This window comes from Notechis scutatus, chromosome 1 (assembly GCF_049901735.1).
Source record: "Notechis scutatus isolate UNSWTSFEM ecotype Mainland chromosome 1, rNotScu1.2, whole genome shotgun sequence".
Classification (NCBI taxonomy): Eukaryota; Metazoa; Chordata; class Lepidosauria; order Squamata; family Elapidae; genus Notechis; species Notechis scutatus.
Genome location: NC_142009.1, coordinates 40,290,972 through 40,316,797, shown reverse-complemented (window position 1 = coordinate 40,316,797; position 25,826 = coordinate 40,290,972). Strand labels below are relative to the sequence as shown.

At 37.7% G+C, this 25,826-nt stretch overlaps 1 protein-coding gene across 1 annotated transcript in view; it reads left to right on the top strand.

Annotated features, from left to right (window-relative positions):
• MSH2 (mutS homolog 2) overlaps window positions 1-23,076 on the top strand; it is an 85,468-nt gene extending 62,392 nt beyond the window's left edge. The window contains exons 9-16 of the mRNA XM_026684705.2: window positions 5,589-5,712; window positions 7,211-7,361; window positions 7,521-7,618; window positions 13,118-13,363; window positions 15,480-15,684; window positions 16,609-16,856; window positions 18,122-18,294; window positions 22,054-23,076. Coding sequence (XP_026540490.1) covers window positions 5,589-5,712; window positions 7,211-7,361; window positions 7,521-7,618; window positions 13,118-13,363; window positions 15,480-15,684; window positions 16,609-16,856; window positions 18,122-18,294; window positions 22,054-22,224 — 1,416 coding nt within the window. The 3' untranslated portion in view covers window positions 22,225-23,076. The remainder of the gene's footprint in view (window positions 1-5,588; window positions 5,713-7,210; window positions 7,362-7,520; window positions 7,619-13,117; window positions 13,364-15,479; window positions 15,685-16,608; window positions 16,857-18,121; window positions 18,295-22,053) is intronic.
• The last annotated feature ends 2,750 nt before the right edge of the window (window positions 23,077-25,826 follow it).

Below are 25,826 nucleotides of genomic sequence, written 5' to 3'. Positions count from 1 at the left end.
GCTTTTCCTTTCAGCTGTTTGTTCTTTTGAAGTGCACCTCAGTTTTTAACTGCAGTTCTTGAAGTTTTCTTTTTGACTTTTATCTGTAACTGTTAATTGATGGATTGAATGCTGATTTATTCTAACTCTTTGCTGGACTTTAATTTGAATTCTTTGTGGTTTTTTACGGCTTCATTTCTAACATAAGAACAGTTGCAAATCACTTTCATTTTCGCGATATGGAAGTCAATGGAAATCTCTTGAGTTGTGAAAGTGATCAGGTTTAATTCACATTTATGTCAGATTTTCACTACAAAGATTTTGTATGCTATTAATTTTTCAAAGCTCTGGTCTTATTTCCTTTAACTTCTGATGGGAATTTCTCTTTTTCTCTATTCATTTTTCATTATGGAAAATATCTCAATTCTTTCTGCGATTATTCTGTTCTGGTACCTCTATTTCCCCTGTCCAAACTCTTTATGTTTGGTTGTGAAATCTCAATTACAGGAGAGTTTTGTACTGTATTAAAAATGCAAACAGTGCAGCAGCTGAATGATAAAGTCCTTTGAGAAGCCTTTGAAAAAAATGCTTTTTTAGCTTTGACTGACAACTTCTAAAAGTCAGAAACCATTATATGTTATATAATGTGTAATAAGCCAGATTTCCATCTGGAGGACATATTTTTTGTGTTCACCTTCAAAGAAAGACTATGTTTCTGTCTTTCAACTTTCAATAAATAAAATGGTTCAGTTTTCCATATAATAAGATACATATTGTCAATCAGTAGATCAGTAGTAATAAGTGGAACGTTTTGGTTTATAGTGCTTTGGGTATAGTTATAGTTCATTTACAGACCCTGGATTTAGATATCTAGCAACACACTGTTCAGGCTATCTTGTAAACTGCTAAATGCAGACAAGCAGGCATTTAAACTTTTCACTTGACTTTTCACTTGAAAAGTCATCTTCTGTGCTTCTCTCAAGGCAATGCTGATGTTTAAAACAGATGATCTCTGTGGTCTCATTACTCTACATTGAATAAAATTGAATTTTTTATTGGCCAAGTGTATTGGCCAAGTATGAATTTGTCTCTGGTGCATAAGCTCTAGGTGCAACATGATAAATTGTCATAATCATAAAATACAATCATCATAAATCATAAGATACAACATTCAGTGATAGTCATAGGGTACTAAATCAACATAAATCATAATAGGGTACTAATAAAAGCAATCAACATAAATCATAAGATATAAACAACAAAGTTATAGAAGCTAAGGAAATAGGTAATAGGAAAGATGAAAATATGAGAAAGATAATAGGTAATACATAAAAGGTAATACTAAGTGGTTTGACATCCCAGGGCATAAGACAATGTTGTGGAAATTAGTTGTTTAGCAGAGTGGAAGCATGGGGTGTGGGGTGGAGGAAAACTGTATTTGTGTCTGATTGTTTTGACATGCAGTGCCCTATAGTGTCATCCTATCAGAAGAAATTGAAACAGTTTATGTCCAGGATGTGAGGGGTGTGTAGATACTTTCACAGCCCTCTATCTGGCTCCTGCAGTATATATAGGTCCTCCGTGGAAGACAAACTGGTTATTTTTTCCTGCAGTCTCAACTATTCGTTGAAGTCTCTGTCTGTTTTGTTTGGTTACTGTGCCAAGCCAGACAGTTATAGAGGTGCAAATAACAAACTCAATAATTCCTTTGTACAACTGTATCAGCAGTTCTGATACATCTGTTCATCTGTAGTCTCTTCTCCTTGCTAATCTGAACCCTGTTGGGTAAATATAACATCACTCTGGCAAGATGATCAGACAGGCAATTGCACCCTTTCCTACATATTCTGAGTAGAAGATAGAGCACTGTACCAGGTTTGTTTTGTATTGATTCTATGTGACTAATAGAAAGGCAAGCTGAGTTCTCATGTTGAAGTTTTACAAGGATTGCCCAGTTGTATTGGAGCCTAAGAATCCTTGTAAGCTATGTATGTTAGCAATAGCCATTCTTTATTCTTCAACAGCTAGGATCTGTGATAGTGTTGTACTTTTGCAGTTAATAGCAACAAAAAAATCTGTAACTTTGTTGTCTGTTTCTTTTATCTGTATTAGTAATAATCAGTGCATTTTATTCATTTATGTAATCCTATTTATATGTCCATCCATCTTAAGAAAAGTGACTCTAAGCAGTATACAGTCCAGCCATAAAAACAAATTTAAAATCATTAAAGTACAGAACATGATTTTTTTTAAATTAAAGGGCTAGAGGATAGCATCAGACATTTCAAACTCTGGAACTATCTTGTGACAGTGAATTCTATAAATGAAAGTTGGACAATCCATAGTCACATTTTCTGCCTCTTCTTCTTCTAGACATTTCTTCTTTTCCTCCATAAGATTTTCTTAAGAGTTTAATTCTTAGTCATTTCTCTTTCCTCTTGTTTCCAAGTGGTAAACCATCAAGATTATACTTTTTAAGACGAGTGTTGCTGTATTTTTCTCTGTGATGCATCACATCTCTTTCCCCATGAGAGAGAGGCATGGTGGATTTGAAGCCTGTCTGGCTGATCCACCCACTTCTGTTGTCAAGGAAAGAAATTTGCATTGTAGGTAGTTCTGAACTGAAAGACCATTTGTTTCACAACTGTTTGAAGTTACCACAGTGCTGGAAAAAATGACTTACGACCAGTAGTTGCACTTAATGATCGTTGTAGGGCAACTGGGATGTATTTATGAAGGTTGCATTGTCTCACGGTCAAGTGTTCAACTTTTGCAAACTTTTGACAAGCAAAGTAAATGGGGAAGCCAAATTTATTTAACAACTAACTTAACAACTGTATTACTAACTTAACTGTGGCAAGAAAGATCATAAAATGGGGAAAAACTCACTTAACTGTCTTGCATAGCAGTGGAATTTTGGGGTCAATTGTGGTAGTAAGTCAAGGCTACCTGTAATGATATTGGGCCTCTTAAGCTTTGGCTAATTGACACAGTTGTTTTAAGCATTTCCTCATATAATAGATCTCTGGTTGTGCTTATACGGGGTTAGTGGACACTAAAAATTAAACTGCAGGAAGAAGATATATGATAAATTCTGCTTCTTGGTATAGGAATAAGAACGTGTTCTAAAGGGGCAAATCAAATAAGATTTCTCTCACTCTCACTACAGGATAAAAAAATGATATTGTTAGGAGACCCATAAATCATGGCTTTTTACACCTTTTCCTCCTTTTCTTCGGCCTCAGCAAGAAACCCATTCACTATTTATGTAACTATAGTTTTATGTATTTGGTATGCTAAAGTATAGTCTTTTCTCTTATCAGCTCCCTTTTCAGATATAGAACTACAAATAGCCACTGCTAGGCCAGTTACCCTCAGAATGCCAGCCCCACATATTCTCTTGAATATCCTTGCCCTCCTTTCTTTTTTTACTTCTTCCCTTTGTCTTGTGTACAAATTATCGTCTTGTTATAGTTATAAACTGACAAGTCATTTAGTTGAAAAACAAACAGTGCATGTTTTCCTTCTGTAACATATCACATTTCTATATCTGCTTTTTCTGATATTTCATGCTTAGAGCCAATGTATTTTTAACAAGAGAACCAGTTTAGTGTAGTGATTAAGGCTGGAAAATGGGAGCTCATGAGTTCTAGCACAGCTTTAAGCACAAAACCAGCTATGTGACCTTGAGCTACTCATTGTCTCTCAGCCCTAGGAAAAAGGTAGTGGCAAATCACTTGAGAAACTGGCCAAAAAAACTTCAGAGACCTGTCCAGGTTGTGCCAAGAGTCAATACTGACTCAAAGGCAAAAAAATATAAATAAAATCTTGAGCTATTGGGTAGTAGAATATATACTAAAAGGAAAATATTATTTTGTGTTCAGATTCTACTCAGAGGGAGACTTCTGACTTTTGTTGAATGAAATAGTCCTTTTATATTTTAGTCCTTTGATAATTCTTTGATAGCTAGTTTTTTTCCATGTTCTTTCATATTAATGCAGACTGTCTTTATTGTTTAGCTCTTGCCTTAACTTTCAGTAATCAATCGGAAGAGCTGCACACAATTCTTATACTACTTCTGATTTTCTCCACACTAACAGCCCTGACGATTTTCATTAATACGATATTAGTAGTAGTTGTAGTAGTAGAGCGAATTTGGTCTAGATATTAAGTACAAGGCTGGAAAGCAAGAGACAGTGAGTTCAAGTTCTACTTTAGCCATGAAAGCCAGTTAGATGACCTTGAATAAGTCACTCTGTCTTGGCCCAAATCACCTCATAAGGTTGTTGTTGAGAGGAAAATAGGAGGAGAAAGATGTGTTGGATATGTTCTCCACCTTGAGTTATTTGTGAAAATAATAAAGGATAGATAGATAGATAGATAGATAGATAGATAGATAGATAGATAGATAGATAGATAGATAGAAAGATAGATAATCATCAATCAGTTCTGACCCCTAAACAGTACTATCAGTTGTATCCTCAGCATATGATGTTCTTGAGCATTATTCCAGCCACTGCCCCCTGCCCTGGACTGTTTCTTCAGATCCTTGCAGTTGCAAGGTTGACATAAAAGAAGAAATGGCCACTTGTAGAGTGGTCTTTCTGCGTCATAGCAGGGCTGCCCATGGAAATCCTTATAGGGTCTCTTTAAAAACCAGATCTGCATTATCCAACCAGGTCAGATTGGGGTGATTTCAGCTGTTATTTGCTACTAGTGCTTTTTTTGCCAAGACAAAAAGATGGAAAATGGAATTCTCTTTCTGTTAATTGTCAAACATACAAGCACGTTAAGCCCAGTATCTGACAGGTACACCACTTGGAAAGGCCCAGGTCTTCTGAGGCATATTAAAACTCCACTGATACAGCATTGTGATTGAAAGACTAAGACTTGATTTAGATTTACTCCATTTGTGTGCAGGGAGAGAATTCCTCAGGAGTTATAGAACTCCACTATAATTTTAACAGACTGCAATCTAAATTTCTTTTGAACTATGCAGTTTCAGTTTGTTGTTTTGATTTATGCATGGAAGAAATAATGGCTCTTTCCTGTGAAGCAGATTCCTAGATGATTGGTGTTTCCAGGCAGAGCTTTTATTTTGCAGAATCCTTACCTTGTTCAATGTAATGCAAAGAAGATCCAGATGTTGTCTTCCATTCCAAACCCTTGTTTTTCGTTTATCTTTTTAAAAGTATTTAGTCCTCTATTAAAAAAGGAAAATGGGATATGAATATAGTACCTTTGGAATGATAACAATAGAATCTCTTTAGAAGAAGGAAAGTTGGACAGATTTCTTTGAGTTGTAGTGGTGTTCTTTTCAATATAAAACAAGGTATACTGTAGCACAATAATGCCCTCACCTGCTGCTGTGTTGATTTTCTATGAATAAAGAATTCATGAAGGGAGATTCTAGCACATGCTTTCTAGTGATACAGTTGAAGAAATCATGTTTTTTGCTGAAAGGTCTGGTGTAGCCCTTTGGCTGAAAAATTAAATGATTTTGTGATTATTTTTCCAAACTCTTGATTAATGAAATTATTAGTCACTTTACCTTAGTTGTTAACTGAGTTTGTAAAAAGAGTGCAAATTTTGTGAAATTTGTTTTCTAGGTGGAAAGTCATGAATACCTTGTCAAACCTTCTATTGATCCCAATCTTGCTGAATTGAGAGAAAGTATGAATAAGCTGGAAAAAAAAATGCAGGGTGTGCTGAACGTTGCAGCCAAGGAACTAAGTATGTTGGAGGGTGAAAATTATTTTACCAAGAAGTACTTTTAAGTTCGTTGAATTTTTTTCTTTCTCCTTTCAAGTCACCATCAATATTGACTTACTTAAGACAGCTTCACAGGTTAAAATGCAGTGCTCCATGTCACCCTTCTGCAGCCTGGGGATTTCTGGGAGTTGTAATCCCAGAACATCTGGAGGCACCAGGTTAGATCAAGCTGCAGCATATTGCTCTTTTAAACCCTTCTTGGAAACTTATTAGGGTTTCTTCAATAAGAAAGAGATAAGCTTTCCCACTGCTACTAATATTTACTTTGAACTTCAGTCACTTTCTAGGTTCTGCTAGCACCCTGCTTTTATTCACTGTACACATTCAGGGTGTTCAATGAATGCATACCATTTTTATGCATATCTTCAGGAGTCCTTGATGTGGAAAAGACACTCTGAAGGAAGAATTCTGGAAAATTATTTCAGTATTCAAGGATGCCCAGTCAATGGTGTTGTAGCTCTCCCCCCACCCCTTCCCAATTAGTTGCTTGTCATTTCATTTCTGCTGAAAATGTTAAAAATGCAAAAGCTGTGGAGTCAGAGGCACCATACTTCGGAACTGCATCTCTCCTTAGGCTTTCTGTATATGTCAGTACGTTGAGGAGGTCCACCTAATGCAACTTTGACCGCTCAATTGATATGCCATAATGGGAATTATTATATAAAGAATAAATAGGCTTAGAAAACGGCTATTGCTAATCCTAGTATGTTTGTAATTTTGAAATGAAGGTAAGAGTATCCTGTTGACAGATTAATTATAACTTCCTTTGATAATGCTGTCCAAAGCAATTAAATACATGGTCTTATTTAAACACCTACATTTTATTTGTCTCAACAAGTGGCAGCATCTACTTGTCAGAATTTGAAACTAAAGGAAATTGGCCCTAAGTTGTTACTTCTATGGGAAGTTGAAAAACATCCCAAAAGAAGCCAGTGAGAAATTACTTCTGTACATCCCCCCGCCCACCCTCAATTATCATTGTAGCCAGGCTCAGTTCTGGGTTAACTTTATTCTTACCTTAACTTTACCTTGCCTTTACTAAATTGGAATATAGATTGAGGTGGGCATTTTTAACACCGAAACTCTCATACTTCTTGATTGTAGACTGTGGTTTAAGGAGCATTCCAAAACAAAATATTTAATAAGAGCCTGGTTCTTTTACCACTGTTTTAGGTAATGTGATGATGTTACAAATTAGATATACCTCTACTGTTGGGAGATCCATTAATGAAAATCTATTGGATGCTTTTTTCTGGCTAGCTTGGTGATAGGACTTCTCCAAGTGCTGTGATTGCTCAGTTGACTTTTCAGTAAGGGACCTGGTACAATGTTAAGCAGCAAAACCAAGGAAAAAAATTGATCACTGAGTGAAGATGATGGAGGTGTGATTTGTATGCTTTTATGGTGCATAATCAGTCATATATGCTATTTCTTCTTTCCTTTCTAAATGAAAAAAAAGGTTTGGAAGCTGGCAAGAGTATCAAATTAGAATGCAATGCACAGTTCGGACATTTTTTCAGAATTACGTACAGAGAAGAGAAGGTTCTGCGGAATAATGTGAAATATAAGATCTTGGAAACCCAGAAGAATGGGGTGAAATTCTATAACAGGTAATGTCAAAATCACAAGTCAGTTCTGTTCCTGCTTTTAGCCCTGAACAGTCTCTTTAAGTATGCTACTTGGAAAATGATTGGGAAAAACAGGGAAAACAGTGGAATATTACAAAGTCAAATGTTGCAAACATTTCTGACTTTTTTGTTTATGTCCAGTGCATTGAAAGATATTAATGAAGAGTATATGAAGAACAGAAAAGAATATGAAGAAATGCAAGATGCTGTAGTTAAAGAAATAATTAATGTTGCATCAGGTAAGACTACGTGCTTGCTTCTGAAATTGCCACGTATGTTAAGAGAATAAATAATTCAATAGAAAGGGCATTGAGCAGATCAGCCATGCATCCACATAGGAACCAGTAGAACTTCCAAAACATTTTGACTTGAAAGAACAAGCAGGATATAATTATTATTTTGAAAAAAATTTAAAGTGCCATGGGAAATATCAATTTCCTATGGGAAGTGCCATGGGAAGTACACTTTTTTCTAAATTCTATCATGAGGATATATCGATATGTTAATATCCATTCTCAATCAGAATTTCATCTGGTTCATCATTTGGTATAATAAATAATACCAGTTTTAAAGGCAAAAAATGGTGTTGAAGAAACAGAAAGCATATAGAAACTTCCCACAACTAATTTCTGCTAAAACAAATTGTCATTCTTACTTAGTCTTCATTCCCATCAAATTGTATCCACTCTCCTTTTAAACCAAAATGGATGGATGGATGGATGGATGGATGATAGATAGATAGATAGATTTAAATTAGTTATGGGTGCTCACTCCACTAGACTGGTTGGCTTACCAAAATTTAATACATAATTAAAAGCAGGGATCCCCAACCACCGGTCCACGGACCGGTACTGGTCCATGGATCACTTTGCACCGGGCCACAAAGAAAATAAAAATAAAAAAATAAAAATGGCGGCTTTCTTCGCCTTCGGTGAATGCTGCTGGGATCAGGGATCAAGGACACAAATGAAAGAAGGGGAGGGAGGAAGCAACCAAAGCCTGTCCTGCTCTCCGGCTCAGTGGCTTCGGTTTCCTCCCGCCTGTTCCTCTCAGTCGCTCTCTCGCTCCTCCACCAGCCCAGGAAGAAGCTGCTTCAAAGAAGCTGGCAGGGTGGCTTTTCCTGTCAGCGCAGCTCCCCGAAGCGCCCGTTCACCCCCACCCCGCCGCCAATCAATCCAGGTTCAATCCAGTGCTCCGTTCTGCCTGCCTGCCTGCCTTCGTTTCTGGTTGTTTCAGAGCAGCTTCGGCTGAGAATAATAACTATTCGCCTCTTTTCTCAGCCGAAGCTGCTCCAAAACAACCAGAAACAAAGGCAGGCAGGCAGGCAGGCAGAACGGAACACTGGATTGAACCGCTGGCAGCGGGTGGGGGTGAACGGGTGCTTTGGAGGAGCTGCGCTGACAGGAAAAGCCACCCTGCCGGCTTCTTTGAAGCAGTTTCTTCCTGGGCTAGTGGAGGAGCAGAGAGCGACTGAGAGGAACGAGGCAGACACCTGAGGGATGAGGCTGAGGAGGCAGGGCTGAGAGGCGGGCTTCTCAGCCGTCCTGCAGGGACTTGTCCTGAGCCGCGGAGACAGCCGTGGGCCGCCGCCGCCCAGCGCTCAGTTTTGAAGGCGCTCCCAGCCCGGCGCAGTTCCTGAATCTGCAGCTGAAACCCTCCGTTTTAAATGTCCCAATAGAAGATAATATCTGTGCTCAGGTTTGCAATGAGGAGGCATTGGCCTCTGAACTTGTGAGTTTGCTGGCAGACGTTATTTCCGACTAGGTAACAACATCAGATGTTACCAGTCGGGTAATGAAACGTCTGCAAGCAAACCACCAAACTCGACTCCTCTCCCCCCACCCCGCGTGAAATTGGTCCCTGGTACAAAAAGGTTGGGGACCACTGATTAAAAGTATTACAAACATAAAGCAATAGAAGACAGCCTGGTCTAAAAACAACCACAACAATAAAAAAGTATATATATTTATTATAGTGTGATTTGTATAGCATAGCATAGCATAGCATAGCATAGCATAGCATAGCATAGCATAGCACATAGCATAGTAGATTATCTTGTTTCAAGAAAGGGAATGTAGGATCTCTGAATTTCTACCTCTTTTAAAGTCACATCTTTGGCAAAATGGGATTTTAGGTTTAACAGGAATTAACAGTTTGTGAATTTTAAATACTAATTTTGCCATTTTAAAAACAAACTTGCATCATGCTTACACAGATGAATTTTGGCAAATACTCTTGGCTATCTGCACGCATCAGCCCTGGTATAAACAATTGATAAACCAAAGTACCTTTTTGATCACTTCTTGCAGGTAGAGCAGAAAAGCTTTTCCCTGGGTGGTGGGGAAGTGATGAATAGATAACATAAGCATGAGTAAGATTATGATCCAGGCAAATGGACTAGCTTGTAGCTTCCTGTTGCATTAGGTGTTCCAGATTGCATGAGAGCTCATGACAAGTGGCTGCCTAAACATTTGGTACATAATGTTCCAAGCAATAAGCAATACTTTACATTCATTAGTCTACATAGTAATTTCTGATTCTAGACATTGAATATATGTCAGAATAGACTTGTGGGGATTTAATAAAATAGATTCAATCCACAATCCACCTTCAATCCAAATGCTTTGAATAAAGCAAGATATTTTTATTCTGCATTTTTCCAATGTTTCTAAATGCGCTGGATAGTATAAACTTCTAGGGATTTTTCTTCCTGTAAAAAAGAGTTAAGGTTCATTTACACTGTCTTTAGCCTCTTTGCTTGCTGAATCTTGCATTCATTATAGAATGAAATAAAACATAATTAGATGCCATGAGGTCCATTTATCAATTTGTCTACTAAATTCTGGAAGCCTTCAAATAACTGTGTCTCTCTAATTTATTAATGTACAGATACTCCTTGATTTATGAATATTCATTCGGTGACTGTTCAAAATTATGATGGTGCTGAATGAATGGTGGTTGCAACTGTCCTAGCACCTCCATGATAATGTGATTGCGATCTGTGTGCTTGGCAGCACATTCACACTTAGGACCTCTTGCTGAGCATCCTGCAATCACTTGATTACCATTTGCAACCTTCCCTGCTGGCTTTCCCAAAAAGTCACAAGTCACTCCCCTGCTCCCCTGTGCTGTTGCTGGCCACTTGTGCTCCCCAGCATATACTCCCCAACCCACATGGCACCTCTCCCACACTTTTCCTAACCCACATGGCACCTGTCCTGCACTACCCAATCCTCCCCCCTCTCCTGCACCCTCACTTCCTCCCCCACCTGGTAACGGTTACTTATCTGCCAGACAGCTTAGGACATTGCAACTTCCTATCGGTTTGCCCACTGATTTTGGTTGTGGGAAGTTGGCAGGAAATTGCCTCTCCTAATGACCGTGGGATTCAGTTAATGATGATAACTGGGACTGCAGGGATTGCCATTGCTTTCAGATGCAATTGCACTTTATGAGTGCATTGCTGTGCCGTTTTGATTGCAAGTCCAGGACCATCTGCATTAACTAGTGTAGCTGCTTATTTGCTGAATATAGATATTCAGAGCAGGTCCCGTTAAAAGGAAATAAAGAAATGATAGTTCCTTTGAAATCAAAGCACCTATTATAAAAATTATAGGTGGGATTTTTTTGGTCCTTTCTTGCCTACATTGCTGCATTCTGAATTAGATAGAACACACTCATTATTTAGCATATCGTACCAAATGCATTTTTTGCTTCAACGGTAATTATCCAAAGTGTGCTTAACATTAAAAAAAAAAGTTCTCAACATTTTTGAAAGCAAAGAAAGTAAAATGGAACAAAAATTGATTGTGTGTCATCAGGTCGGTCGATTCTTGGCAGATAGATAGATTCAGGTCCTCAACAACCAATTGCTTAGCAACCGTTTGAAGTTATGACAGATAACTCAAAAGGTATTTACGACCTAGTACGAAAGTTCTAACAACTCCCCCCCTCCCCAATCTAGTCATATAACTGCATTTTGGCTGCTCAGCCACCGGCTTGCATTTATGGATGTTTGCAGCATCCATAATCACGCGACTATGATGTAAAACTTTTTCTCCCCAAAACCGGTGTTTACTTCTGATTTACGGCAGAAACAGGACATAACAAACAATAACTTCACTTAATGACCCTGGAGGTCACTTTAGAACCAAGTATTTTGCTTAATGACTACTGCAACAAAGTTAAAAACACTTTACAACTGTCATAATTTATGACCATAATGTACCAGGTCTTCACTTGTTGCTTAACAAGAATTGTCAGTTGAATCCCATTGGGAAGACCATTCCATTGTATTGATGTCTCCACACAGAGCCCAAGCTGCATGTTTTTATCTGAGAGGGAAGGTAGAAGAGACTCTTTCAAGATGCTCAGACTTGACATGTCACTGGAAGAAGTATGGTAGCCTTTCAGTTGTCTTGAGAACATGTTGTCTGCAACTTCCTCTTTGAGAAAATGAATTGAAATATTCTGTACTAGCTGCTGTTTATGAATATTCTCCAAAGACAACGCTAGGTAAACCAGTCTGAATTTTATATATAGAGGAAGTGATGACCGAATGAAGAACTTACCTAGAAAGAGATCTAAGCCCCCCAAAATACACATGGCATGGGAAACAGCTTCATTATTCCTTCACATAGAAAGAAGATCCAGTTTTGTATTAATTATAGTATGAGGAAGCTGGTAGCTTTTATAGGTCTATTCGCAAACCTGGTCCAGAACTTGTGTCATACATCTTATATTTCAGGAAATGGAAGTGTAGTGCCACCACTACCATACTTTTCCCCCTTCTGCCGGCTTGTTAATCCTTTAATTTGCTATTCCTCAACAAACTCAATGTTACATTCAAACACACCCTTAGGCAATCCTCTACCAGATATAACAACAAAACTTGCTGCTTCTGACATGCTGTTTTTCAGGCTCATTTAGGGCAGCATGAATTTGGCTAAAGTTTCTCAGACCCTTGAAACATCATACCGGTATCTAGAAACTAAATATTGTAACTCAAGAACTGACTTTACTGAGGGATATGAGTCTAATGTAGAAATTATATCTCATCTTGATTCAAATCCAGCACTCCGTTCTCCCCATAATTCCTTTTGTGTAATGGACTTGCTTTCTTCCATTTTTTATTCTGTTGTAAGTGTCAGGTTTGTCTGTTAGCATTCTTTATATTCTGCTCTGAGAATCTCTTACATTAATGGGCTTTTGATGGCATTAGTATATTAGACACTAAGTTGGAGGAGAAGCACTAATTGAGTCAGCTGGATTCAGCAGCCTAAACCCCATTGGTTGCTGGAACTTAACTTTGACTGAATTTGAATCTAATATCAAGGGATTTTAAAACTGAAACATATAACATCTCTCTAGCTATAAAAAAAATCAATTTGATTCCTGATGATTTCATAAATGGAACAATGATGTGGAAGTAGCTTCCTGTTATATTCTGTTTTTTCGCCTTTTTAGTTTAACCCACAGCCTTGATCTTTTTTGTTGATTTCCCATCCAACTTACTAAGTAGGACTAACTTTACTTGCTAAAGATCAGTCTATTTCCCACAATTATAAAATTACAATGAAATAAAAATCCAACTGTAAATGAAAAGAATATATTGGGTGAAATTCTATGTCAAACTGACCACAGTTGGTTAAAGAGAATGGTACTAAAATAACATTAGGAATTCCCTTTGGCTTTCTGCATAGTGAGAAAAATATCTGAACATGCTTTCTTTTCAATAGGGTACAGAGAACCCATTCAAATTCTCAATGATGTCATTGCCCAGCTAGATGCCATTGTCAGTTTTGCTCATGCATCAAATGCAGCACCAATACCATATGTGCGCCCAGTTATTCTAGAAAAAGGGCAAGGAAGAATTATCTTGAAAGCTTCCAGGCACCCTTGCATTGAAGTTCAAGATGATGTTGCCTTCATCCCAAATGATGTTACTTTTGAGAAGGACAAACAGATGTTCCACATCATTACTGGTAAGACTTCATTTTTATATCATGTTTGCGGTCCTCCCCGTCTGACCCTGTTTGAACTGCAATTTTTTATGTGGATGCTTTAAAAGGCTTGAAGCTTTGCCTTTAAACAGACAGAAAAAGGTGGCATAACAGTTGTTCCAAAAGAGTATTTTGTGTTTAGGTGTGCAGTCAATTTTAGATTCTAAAGGGAGGCATTTTCAAGTAAGCCTCATGCCCCCAAATTTCACTTTTAAAGTGGGAATTGATGCACTGCTACTCTCCAAATAAGAGGGGATATGCAAATAAAGCAATAAACTTGGAACAGCTGGGGTTGCCTGGGTGGGGGTTGGGCTTTCTGTGGAAAAAGTCTGGAGCAAACCCCCACCCTCGGTTTGTTTCCTGTTCTTTTTTTTTTTTTTTGTTCCTCATTTCCTCTTCCGGGAAGTCCCAAATAGAAGTAACCCTTCCCCCTTCCACCCCCAACTCGGTTGTAAATCAGTGGTGTTTTTTTAATTTACTGTTTTCTATAGCAGTTCTTCAGATTAAATGACCCATACCTGGAAAATGATTGATCTGCAGCACTTTAATCTGTAAAATACCCTAGAGATTTTAGGTGAGGTCTATGCAAGTGAGGGCACAGATGACCAGCTTGGCCTTTGAATGTTCTGTTCAATTCTCGTGTGTACCCCTGTGTATTTGAAACATCCATTCTCCTTTATTTTCCTGTAACAAAGCCAGACTTTTCCACTCTCCTGTAGAATGCTATCTCAACAAAATGCCTAAGTAATTTTATGGTGCTTTCATCTACCCCAAAGATTTAATTCCTTCCCTTATAAATAACCACACGGAAGTCTGAAGGATGCACTCTTGGTTATCTTACTCTTAGTTCTCTAGGCATTTCCCAGCCTCTCTTTTCCCATAGCATCTTTGGTGAAACAGTTTTTCTGTGATTTTATGGTTGCTAGGGAGAGCTCCCCCCCCCCCAAATGGACATACCTACACTTTCCTATTATTTACAGACTAGGTAAATATATGATGATTTATTGGCAACAGTGTAGAAATGATTTGCCACTGCTGCCTTCTGAGACACTATTTTGGTTTTCCAGTCTAACCTACAGTAATTTCTTTTGTATTTTGATTTCTTTTTAAAAAGAAACTGACCATTTCAAATTTTGACGTTTCTTAAATGTAAGCTTATGTTTTTCTAGGTGGGAAGAGAGGATAACATTAGCCAAAGGCTAGTTTTGTTTAGTACTCATTAGTTTCATGGAGTTTGCACAAAATCCTGTATTTAAAAAGAACACCCCCAACCCCCTTTTGAATCCCATTTGTCACAGTTCTTCCAAGCAAGGCCATGGGCAAAAGACCTTTCACCTCTGGTTAACCTTGGCAGAGCTATCTCCTTCCATTCATTAGTTGGTCATGAACCACAAGCAGCAAAGGCTGATAATAAGAGGAAGGGCGATCCCAAAGGCTCTGTTGCTTTCATTGATTTGATTTGGTTTGATTGCTTATTATACCCTATGACTATTATTAAGAGTTGTACCTTATGATTCTTGACTCTTGACGAATGTATCTTTTCTTTTATGTACACTGAGAGCATTTGCACCAATCACACTTGGCCAATAAAGAATTCTATTCTTTTGCTGGGAAAATAAGTCCTTTTGTTGCTCTCTGCATTTGGGTCATGAATGTGAATCACCAGGAGAATCCTGCCATTGAAGCTTTGTTTATTCAGAAATGTTGCCTGTTTTAAAATTCAGTTGTCTGCTAGACCCTTGTGCAAGAGCGAAAGACTCTTGGCCCCCAGATGTTCCTGAGCTGTAGCTCCCAGCATCCTTTATTGCTGCCCATACAGCTGGTGTTCTGATTGTGGGTAGGCTTAACAGGAAATGGGTAGGCTTAACAGGAAATTATTACTGCAGATGATAGCAGATATTGACAACATTTATCTGTAGAAACTGAAATAAGGGACATGCCTGAATTAGCAATAAATATTCTAGTTATATAGAATAAAAATTCTGGTTAAAGACTGTAAAAAACCATAAATATGAAGTTGCTAAAGAAGACTGTCCAGTTTACAGTTCTGAAATCCCGTGCAATTTTGTTTAACTTTTGGGGAATACTTGCTCTGCAGGGCCAAACATGGGAGGAAAATCTACTTATATACGGCAGACTGGGGTGATCGTTCTTATGGCCCAAGTAGGATGTTTTGTGCCATGTGACTCTGCAGAAGTGACTATTGTTGACTGCATCCTGGCTCGAGTTGGAGCTGGAGATAGTCAACTGAAAGGGGTATCCACCTTCATGGCAGAAATGCTGGAGACCTCCTCCATCCTTAGGTAAGTGCAGTGACAACTTTTGTTCAGCAGAAGCGTGAAAGGTAAAGACTGTTTCTCCAGGCTTACTGATCTGCCCCTTCTAAAGAACACGCAGATGGTTGTAAGATCTATTCTGTCTTCACTTACCTGTTGCTAGAGCTACTTTTCATTCCCCCATTATTTCTCCTAGCTACATTGCTTCATTGAAAAGTTCTGTTTCCTTCTGCTCTTGCTCCTAAAGAAATCAATAGCTTTTTTTCTATTTTTCTATACCCACCCTCAGGGCTTTATTCTTTTCTATCTCAAATTAATTGCTTGCACAACTGATCGCTTGCACAAGAACTGCCCTTGTGCAAAAGGACATTATATTGGGCCATGGAGTTTCAAGAGGAATCACAAAATCTTGAAAACCTCTATTTCAAACAGCCCAGTAGCACAGAATACTGATATTTGGGGTGGGGTGAGGGATGGAGATTGTAGGAATTGAACAAGGGCTGCAGCATTCTGCAAACTAGATTTCCTTACAGATTTCCCTTGTCCTGAATATGTCCTTTGAAGGTCTGCTTTGACAAACCCATCTGTAGGTTTAGATTAAGTGTATAGAGAAACTCTGCTTTCTGTATAGAGATGAGAAGACATTCATCAGGTCACATTTTAGTACAAGCTTAAAATGTGTATTTCCAAACTGGCATGTGAACTACAATGTAAATTTCTTGTGCGCACACACACACACACACACACACACACACACACACACAGAGAGAGAGAGAGAATTTTGTTGTTGTTGCGAAGTCGTGTCCTACCCATTGCGACCCCATGTAAGCAAGTACAAATAAAAGTGCAAATATTAGTGGATATAACACACACAAATGTGTTATGAAAAACTGTTTTGAATTGTTCTACTTTAAAAGTAGAGTCTAATATCTTTGTTTTTTTTTCTTTTAGGACTGCAACCGAGCATTCTTTGATAATCATTGATGAGTTAGGGAGAGGAACATCAACATATGATGGATTTGGATTGGCCTGGGCAATTTCTGAATACATTGCCAGCAAAATGAAAGCTTTTGCTATGTTTGCTACTCATTTTCATGAATTGACCGCACTGGCTGATGAAATACCCACTGTAAATAACTTGCATGTTACGGCATTAACTACAAAGGAAACACTGACAATGTTGTACCGTGTGAAAAAAGGTGAGATGCATTACTCAACTGGGACAGAGAAAATCTGCTTTATTTTATTGTAGAATGAGTGACTGTTCCTTTGCAAAGTTGAAAAATTGTCTCAGATATTTCTCTTTATAGATTGTAAAATATATTTTCCTCTATTTCTACTTTCTTTGATTTTGTGAAAATATAGCTCTTAGGATCTGATCTGTCTTAATAATATCTTTATGAGAAATGTCAGCTGAGTTGTTGAACTGGACTGATTTCAGCAGTTTCAAATAATGAATAGTTCATGAGATCTAAGTAAACAGTTGTTAGAAATAGAGACTCGGGTATTAAAGGATAGTGATGCAGAAATGGCTTCATTGATTACAACTTTTAAAATATATACTTAAAATTGTGAACATATATTAGGAGAGTTAAAAACCTTGCATAGAAAATTAAAATTATCAATCTTCAATTTGTTCCATTTTAATATTCAAATTTTTTGTAAGGAAGGACTTAAATTTGTAACAGCTGATACAGTGCATATCAGCTTGAATATTTATATTGGAATCACCAATCAAGTAAATAATAATTTGAAAATTTGTATTTGTACAGGATTATAACAAAATAACAGAATTGGAAGAGACCTTGGAGGTCTTCTAATCCAACCTCCTGCTCAAAATATAATTTATCTTATACATTGTACAAAAATAGAAACATTGTCAAATTTAATTTCTATCAATTTGGGATGCATTTTATCAAGTATAAGAAATCTGGGGGATGTAATCTTATCTAACTCATCAAAGGGTTGATTACAGGTAGTCCTCGACTTACAATCACAATTGAACCCAAAATTTATGTTGCTAAGTGATAGTTGTTAAATGAATTTTGCCCCATTTTATAGTCTTCCTTGCCACATTGTTAAGTGAATCACTGCATTTGTTGAGTTAATAACACAGTTGTTAAGTGAATCTAGTTTCCCCATTGACTTTGCTTGCCTGATGGTCACAAAAGTTGATCACATGACCTCTGGGACACTGCAACCATCATAAATATGAACCAGTTGCCAAACATCTAAATGATGATCACGTGACCAGGGGCTGCTGCAGTAGTCCTAAGTGTGAAGAATGTTGTAACTATAAATAGTCAGTAAACAAATGGTTGTAAGTAGAGGATTACCTATATTGTTGCTATTGACCTGAATACTTGTCAATATTTTGTTTTGGGTGCATATTCTGTTCTTGTGTGGTCTGAAGTTATTAGGTTAACATTAAAATTAAAATGATTTACTCATAATGCTTCTTCAGGGACCTGTGACCAGAGCTTTGGTATCCATGTAGCAGAATTAGCTGCCTTTCCCAAACATGTGATTGAGTGTGCCAAGGCCAAAGCTCTGGAACTGGAGGACTTCCAGAACATTGCAATATCTCAAGAGGAGGATGAAGAACCAGCTGCCAAAAGATGCTACAGGGAAAAGCAGGTTTGTTGGGTTTTACTGTTTATTTATTAAAATGTCTATATTCTGCTTTGCATAATTCTTTGGAAAATATTTGCTAAGTTCATATATATTAATCATAATGTCGTTTTGGCTTATTGTGATGAGTCAACACAACCATTGAGACTTGACAACAGATGCATGCTTTTAAAATGAGCCGCCATACAAATCTTTTGAATAAAAAAATATAGATCATATTTACAATCAATACTCTTGAGTTTTATAAAAAATGCAATCCTGAGTTGAAAATAAACATAGATTATCATTGTGAATTAAAAATAGTTGGACCTAGAGAAGATGAAGAATACAAGAGGAACATTTTGAAACAGAGAACATTGCTAAATGGAGATCTGGCTTCTCGCTTCAGGTTTAAGATATTTTTGTGAGAGAAATTTTAGGGAATCAGCAGCATTTCAAGCAGTCTTGTCAACTTGTATGCTATTTCTGGTGCTCATTCCTTATTGAAGAAAATATTAGTTTGCTTGTTTGTTTTGGCATAAGAGTGGCTTTGCAAGATCAAGCTAAGGTGCATTTTAATCCAGCATTTTCTGTCTTACCATGGCCAGTCAGATGCTTCTGAGGTGTTTGTAAGCAGGAAAAGGCATCACCTCCTGTTGTACCCCTGCAGTAGTAATTGGAGATAACAATCTTAAAACTAGTTTTTGATAGACTTGTTCCGCACAAAGCTTTAAGATCTTCCTTTAAAGCTAATGGCCATTACCTCAACTTGTGATAGAAAAATGATTGAGCCCCCTGATTATTTTGGTTGCTCTCTTTTGCACTTTTTTCATAGCCTTTTTTAGATGTGACACCGGAAATTCAGTTAAGGTGGAAAAGCTCATGTCAGAACATGTTAACAATTAGATATGATCCAGCTATTGTTTCATTAAAGCTAACAAGTTATACTGAGTCATTGGTCTCCTGCTGTTAAGAACAAAGAACATTGGAGATTAGTTAACCAAGTTTTTATATAAGGTTATAAAGATTGAAGTTGAGGTGATGGATACATTTGAGGATTGTCAAAGAATCACTTTGTAACTGATAAGAAAAACATATAGGCCATTCATAGGAATCGAGATATCTCCGTCTTTGGAAAGAGAGCACTTGTAATGCAGGGATGTATCAGTTAGTTACTATGGCATTGATCATATGCCTTCTTCAGCTATTACAGATATGAATAATATTTGAGCAATCTGAGCAAGTATGAGAGTGCATCTTTTCTCACTTTTTTTGTCAGCTCAATTTGACATTATCCTATTGTTCGAAGGGCTTATTAAATAAAGTGGGTGTGTTTTTAATACCATTCCTAGTCAATATTTTGTCCTAGAAGGTGGTAATTAGGGCTGTTTTAAGTGAACATTCTTGGAGAGTTTGTAGGTGGCAGAAATAGAGCGAACAGGGGCTGCTTTTAGGACCTTCTCCACCTGGCAACTTTTAATCAGTGAGCCAGTTCAATAAACTGCTGTTGCTATTTCCACAGTATTTGTGCTCATATCTCTTTGTTGAAGTATAAGGAAAAGGGGATGCAATCCTAATAGTGTTCTAGGTTCTTTAAGTAAATGTGTATCTTCTAAATCAGGGTCCCCAACCAGTTACCGGCATCATGCCAGAAACCAGGCCTCACAAACAAGAGAAGCCCCATCCACGGGGTATAGGCAGCATGCAAAACCACACACCCCTCCGGTCCACAGAAAAACCTCTCTCCATGGAACTGGTCTCTGGTGCCCAAAAGGTTGGGGACTAGCATTCAAAATAAATGTTTTCCTTTTTTTTTTCATTGCGGTAGTCCTTCTTGTTTAAATAACTATAGGAAAAAGATTGAAGAATTATGGATAAACATAAAAGATTCTTTCTAGTCTCTTTCTATTTTTCTTTATAGCTGCCTTGATGGAAAATGTTAAACCCTAACTAGCTTCAATAAATATTGAACTACAAGTAGCCCTCATTTAATGACCATTTGTTCAGTGGTTGTTTGATGGCCTCTTTGGTTGATGACTTGGAAGAGGAGGATGAGTCGGAACCAGGGCCATGAGACACAGAGACCCAGAGGGCCCAGGGGTGGAGGAGTCCCGAGTCCATCAGGCATTGGGGGGCACAATTGATGGATGGATAACTGCCTACTCAAGAAGAGGGAGGAGAGGCATGGCTGCCATCAGTTAACACGGACAATTGACAACAGGCTGCCTCTGATGAAGAACATTTGCCGCTTCTGCCTGATCCATGCAAAGAGCGGAGAGACGGGAAGCTCAGAGGAAGTAGGTGAGGCTGCTCTTGAAGAAACAGCCTTGCCCTTCCTAAACTCTCACCTATTGCCACACGTGTGACTTCATTCAGAACAGACTGTTCAAATGGTATTTATGCCTGGTCCTTGAAGTTATGTCTGTGGCAGTGCTCCTGCAGTCTTTGATAAAAATGTGGGTAATTGGCAGCTCTCCCAAATTTTTAACAACAGGGTTCACTTCAGTTCCCTGCATCCACCTATCCCCTCCCCCACTCATCTCTCTGCTTTTGGCTGCCCTCCGTTCCGCTGCCCATGCCTCTCTGTGCCCTGTCCTGCACCTCCACTGCTGTACACTCTGCCTTGATATCTGCCACCCTGCACTTAGGAAGTCCATGCGAGGCTAAACTGCCTCATGAAGGGCCAGGCTGGACATACCATATTAGCATCAGGAAGAAGAAGAAGACACTGAAGTTCAGCTGGGGCAGCAGGGTTAGCAGAGTGCAGTGGCTGCAGAATGCAAGAGTGTAAGGCGGAGGGATGGGGTGGGAGTGAAGTGCAGGGCAATAAGGACAGCACAGTGGCAGGTGCATGGTGGAGGGCAGGGCAATAAAGGTGGCGGGGTGCAGGATGCAGGGTGAAGCATAGGGCAGTAGGGTGGTGGAGTGGATCCACAAGGTAGATACAAAACTTTAAAGAAATAATTACAGGGCAACTATAGAAAGAGTAATGGAAAAAATCAGTAACATTTATACCAAGATGCATATTGATATAAAATATTTCGAGCTGGTCAATAATTACCAAAACAGACAAATCATATAATACTATAAGTTACTAGACAATCCATGACCTATTAATATTTCAGAAATATTTATTTGCCAGATTTCTTAATGTTTCCAACAATGGCAGAGCTTCTCATGTACTGCCTTAACTGGAATTAAAAAAAAAAGATTCAGGGAGATCATCAGAAATGTATCTGCCTTGAAAATAGCCCATGTTGAACCATACAGTCAAATATCAGCAGTTGACCCCAGAAATATTTTATGACATTTTGCATTATGTCATAAAATGTTTAACAAAACTTTCCAAAGTTCAATTCCATTGGAGTTTTGGGTCCTGGATTTTTGATGCATTCTGTAAGTTAGCTCATTTTAGATGCCTTGGTCAAAAAGGTTTTGTCCTATGTTATACCGTTTCGCCTAGTTAAAGGATACAGGCACAATGGTTTTACTAGTATATAGATATATATCTTAGCTAATTGCCACATAGTTGACAAGATTTGTCAGGATTTGGGTAAAAACAGTTCAGTTTGTTTATATATTTTTATTTATGTTTATTTGCTTACTTTAGGCTTAACAGTTTTATCTCATTATTCTGCTTTGTTATTCTAGTCTGGTCAATGATGAAATAAAGGACGTATGTTTTTAAAGGTTAATGGTTTAATATTAACAGCTACTTTGTTTCCACTCAGTCTCAAGCAGTTTAATATTAAGTAATTGACAAATACATTTTTTTTTCTTTTTCAGGAGGGGGAACAAATAATTCAAGATTTCCTTTCTCAAGTGAAAGCAATGCCATTGACAGAAATGTCTGAAGAAGAAATCCGGATCAAACTAAAGGAGTTAAAGGACAACGTTTTGAGCAAAAATAATTCTTTTATAAATGGAATCATTTCCCACATCAATGGTACCTCATGATACATAACTAACTAAAATCACTTGAACTTGTGGTTTTTTTCTGATCATAATCTCTGAATCAACACCACAGCTACTTTGTTTCCACTCAGTCTCAAGCAATAGTAAAGAAGAAGCCTCGGGAATCATCATGTTCCACTTTCTCATCCACATACATAAAGCGAGTCAGAACAGTAGAGTTGGGAAATCTATAACAATGATAAATAAACCTAGTCGGACTGCCCTGTAGTGGGCTGGAAAGCTCCAGAACTCACATAGGCATCTTCTGTGTTCTGTCAGTTGTACATTTTCTATGCCAGATCCAAAGTGCCTTTAACTGCTTTGGATCTAGATGCTACAGATTTCTTTACATTACTAAATATTATAACCATAAAGATATGCTTTTGCTGCTGTTTGTGTATATATATGTGTTGTATCTTGTTGGGTTGTATTTTGCTGCAATCACTGAAGAATTCTTGTTTCAATCTTACTTTTGAAATATATATATATTTGTGGTATCCTCTGAAATACTTTCAGGCTGACAGCCTTGGAATAAATCACGTTTCTCTGTCATTAAGAGGTATGTTAATGTCACAGAAACAAAAACAGACATGACATTTTGCTATTATTTGTTAGAGGCCAATAGCTTATGCCAATATATTTAACCCTGAAGTCTAGAACAAAAAAAGCATTTACTAAGAGTTGTGTTTAATTTGCATGCTGGTGAAGGTTGTAGTTATATGACTTCCATGGGATTTTAAACTTAAAATTGTTATCCTTAATGCAGTGTAAAGTTTTACTATATATTTTATTCATGTTTTATTCAAAACATTTCAAACAACCTGAAGAAAATAAAAATCGTTTGTCTTCCCATTAGTTAGTCTTCTCATGAGTTTGTCTTCCACTATTGCTTAGTGGCATATTATATGTATATTTCTTCAGTGGATCTTTGTGGAATCTTTCTTACATGCCTGTGTTACTGTATTACACATATTACTCATTTCTTTTTTGAACAAATCACAAAAATATAAAAATATTTGCTTTAATATTTTATAGGTAATATTTATGCCACTGATCAGACAGAGAATTAAGAAAATATTTTAATTTCTAGGGGAGATGGATGGCTTATAAGTTTAATTTTAAAATTAAAGTTTTCCCCTGTCCAGTCCTGACTGACTTAAAAAGGTGATGCTCACCTCTGATTCTCGTCCTAGGGAGCCTATGTTGTCTGAGAGACATTTCTGTCATCATGTGGCCATTAGCATGAAAGTACAGAACACAGTAACCTTATTCACCAAAATGGCACCTCTTTATCTACTCACATTTGCATGCTATTCAACTACTAGGTTGGCAGCGCTAGGGCAAGAACGGGAGTTCACCCTGTCAAGCAGCACTCGGGTTCGAACCCCACTAGCTGACAAGCCCAGCATCTTCACTACTGTGCTGCTCCAAGTTTAGATAGATAGATAGATAGATAGATAGATAGATAGATAGATAGATAGATAGACAGACAGACAGACAGACAGACAGACAGACAGATGATAGATAGATAATCCAAATGAACAGAAGGAATATTTTGTTCTAATGAAAACTGCTTTTACTAATATACTAATTTATGTATTAACCATTTATTAATCTGTTTAAATTATGATTGACAAAATTGATATATTTAGTTTTAATCTGCTATTTGAGAATAATATTCACTCCAGATAAATATTGAGATCCTTCAGGGGCTATATAGTACTGCTCAATTTTCTAAGAAATCCTTTAAAACAGGGTTGTCAAACTCGAGGCCCTTGGGCCAGATGCATCACGTGCTGGCCATGCCCACGCCCAATTTAACAAAGGGAAATCATGTGATACCGCTGTGACAACGAGTTTGATACCCCCTGCTCTAAAGCTAAGTGAACTAATTCACTAAAACTCAAGCACTTTTCTTCAAAAAATATTTTCTTTCTCTGAAGTACATGGCAGCTGAAAAAGAAGCTGTAATAGGAATGTAGTAACAGTGACAGTTTTGGGATGTAAATTGTGCTACCGTTGAGAGAGTTAAAGTGCATTTAACTGTCAGGTTTTTTTGTGCAAATGATTTTTTTTCCTGCTTAGTTCTAACAGGACTGAGTGGTTGTAGTACAGGCAGTAAGTGTGGTAGCTTTTCAGTTAAGGGAAGAACAGCCTTTAGATTTAATGAATGGGCCTGGAAAATATGGATCATGTTGTCTTTATTTGGAGGTCCCCTTTCAAATGTTTTCTATTTCCAATCAGCACATAGCGTTTTGGGATATATTGTAGAGCAGAGTATAACATGCAAGCATGTTTATTGTCAAGGCAGAAATTATTGTCTAAAGCACTTCCTGGCCTCAACATTGTTCATTAATAGAATTGGCAAAACAGTAGCTGGGTTCATGCATTGCATTAAGCTATAATGTGGTTAGATTGTTTATGGCTTAGTATTATTGTGCAGATGAGGTTGTTTCAGTTTGTTCAGCAATTACAATTAGAACATGATTTATGTTCACTCCACTAGCTGAAAAGTGATTAAGTATAAGGATATTGGTGTACATATTAACATACACATTGGTGGCCATAGTGATCTATCTTGTATGTTCTGTGACTGCTGTTGTGTATTTTGGCAGGGATCTTTATATTGTTGAACTGGCATGACGCCTATCAGGCACTGTAGGAGATGTGAAAAATGTCATGTTGGGACCCAAGCTTGGTTAAGAATATACAAATTACTAAGTTTTTGCTACCTCCTCCTGATGAAGCCCCATGGACAGTCAAGAAAACAAACAAATGGATCCTCAGACAAAGCAGCCCCGAGTTCTCACTTGAGATATACATGACCAACCTCAAATTATCCTACTTCAATCACAATGTGAAGAACTAATTCTCTGGAGAAGGCTCTGATGGTGGGAAAGGTGGAAGAAAACAGAAGCAGCAAGGCAGATGGACGTAGTTACAGTGGTGATTATTGTACCATTGGGCCTGGAAAGCTGAGTAAGGGACCATCATAAAGAAAAGCTATGTGATTGTTGAGAGTCCTTAAAGCTCTTCGAACAAAATTCTCATAGTGAATGTTAAATGGAAGCCCAGTAAAATTTACTCCAGTAAATCATATAAAATAAAGCATACTGTGAAATATGACCATTTGATTTTGCTTTGATTTGGTTGAGAATCATGGGTGTTATGGTATCAATTTGTTAAAGGCACCATGTTGGAGGAATGCTACACTGGCATCTCTAGGGTTGTTGCTGCTTTCTCTGATTGGGTTGTTCAGCAAATTGTGTTCTTCCTTTATACTGAATGCCGTGGGTCCTCTTCAGATTGTGGAATAGTCTAAAGATGCATAGATACCATCATATTGCTCCAAATTAAGTCAGTGGAATTAATATCCTGGAGTTGTATGGAAACTGGAAACTCTTCACTTACGCTGTACAGTACTCTTGCTATGGTTGATGATTGAGAAATTATAACACAATTAGGCTTTGTTTCTGAAAAATAATAGGACATCCTTTCCTGTTATATTTATTCTCTGTTCCCTCACTTCACCCAGCATTTTTTAAAAACCTCATTTTAATGTCCAATTTCTAAATATATTCTCCCATCCATGTGTTTCAATTTGG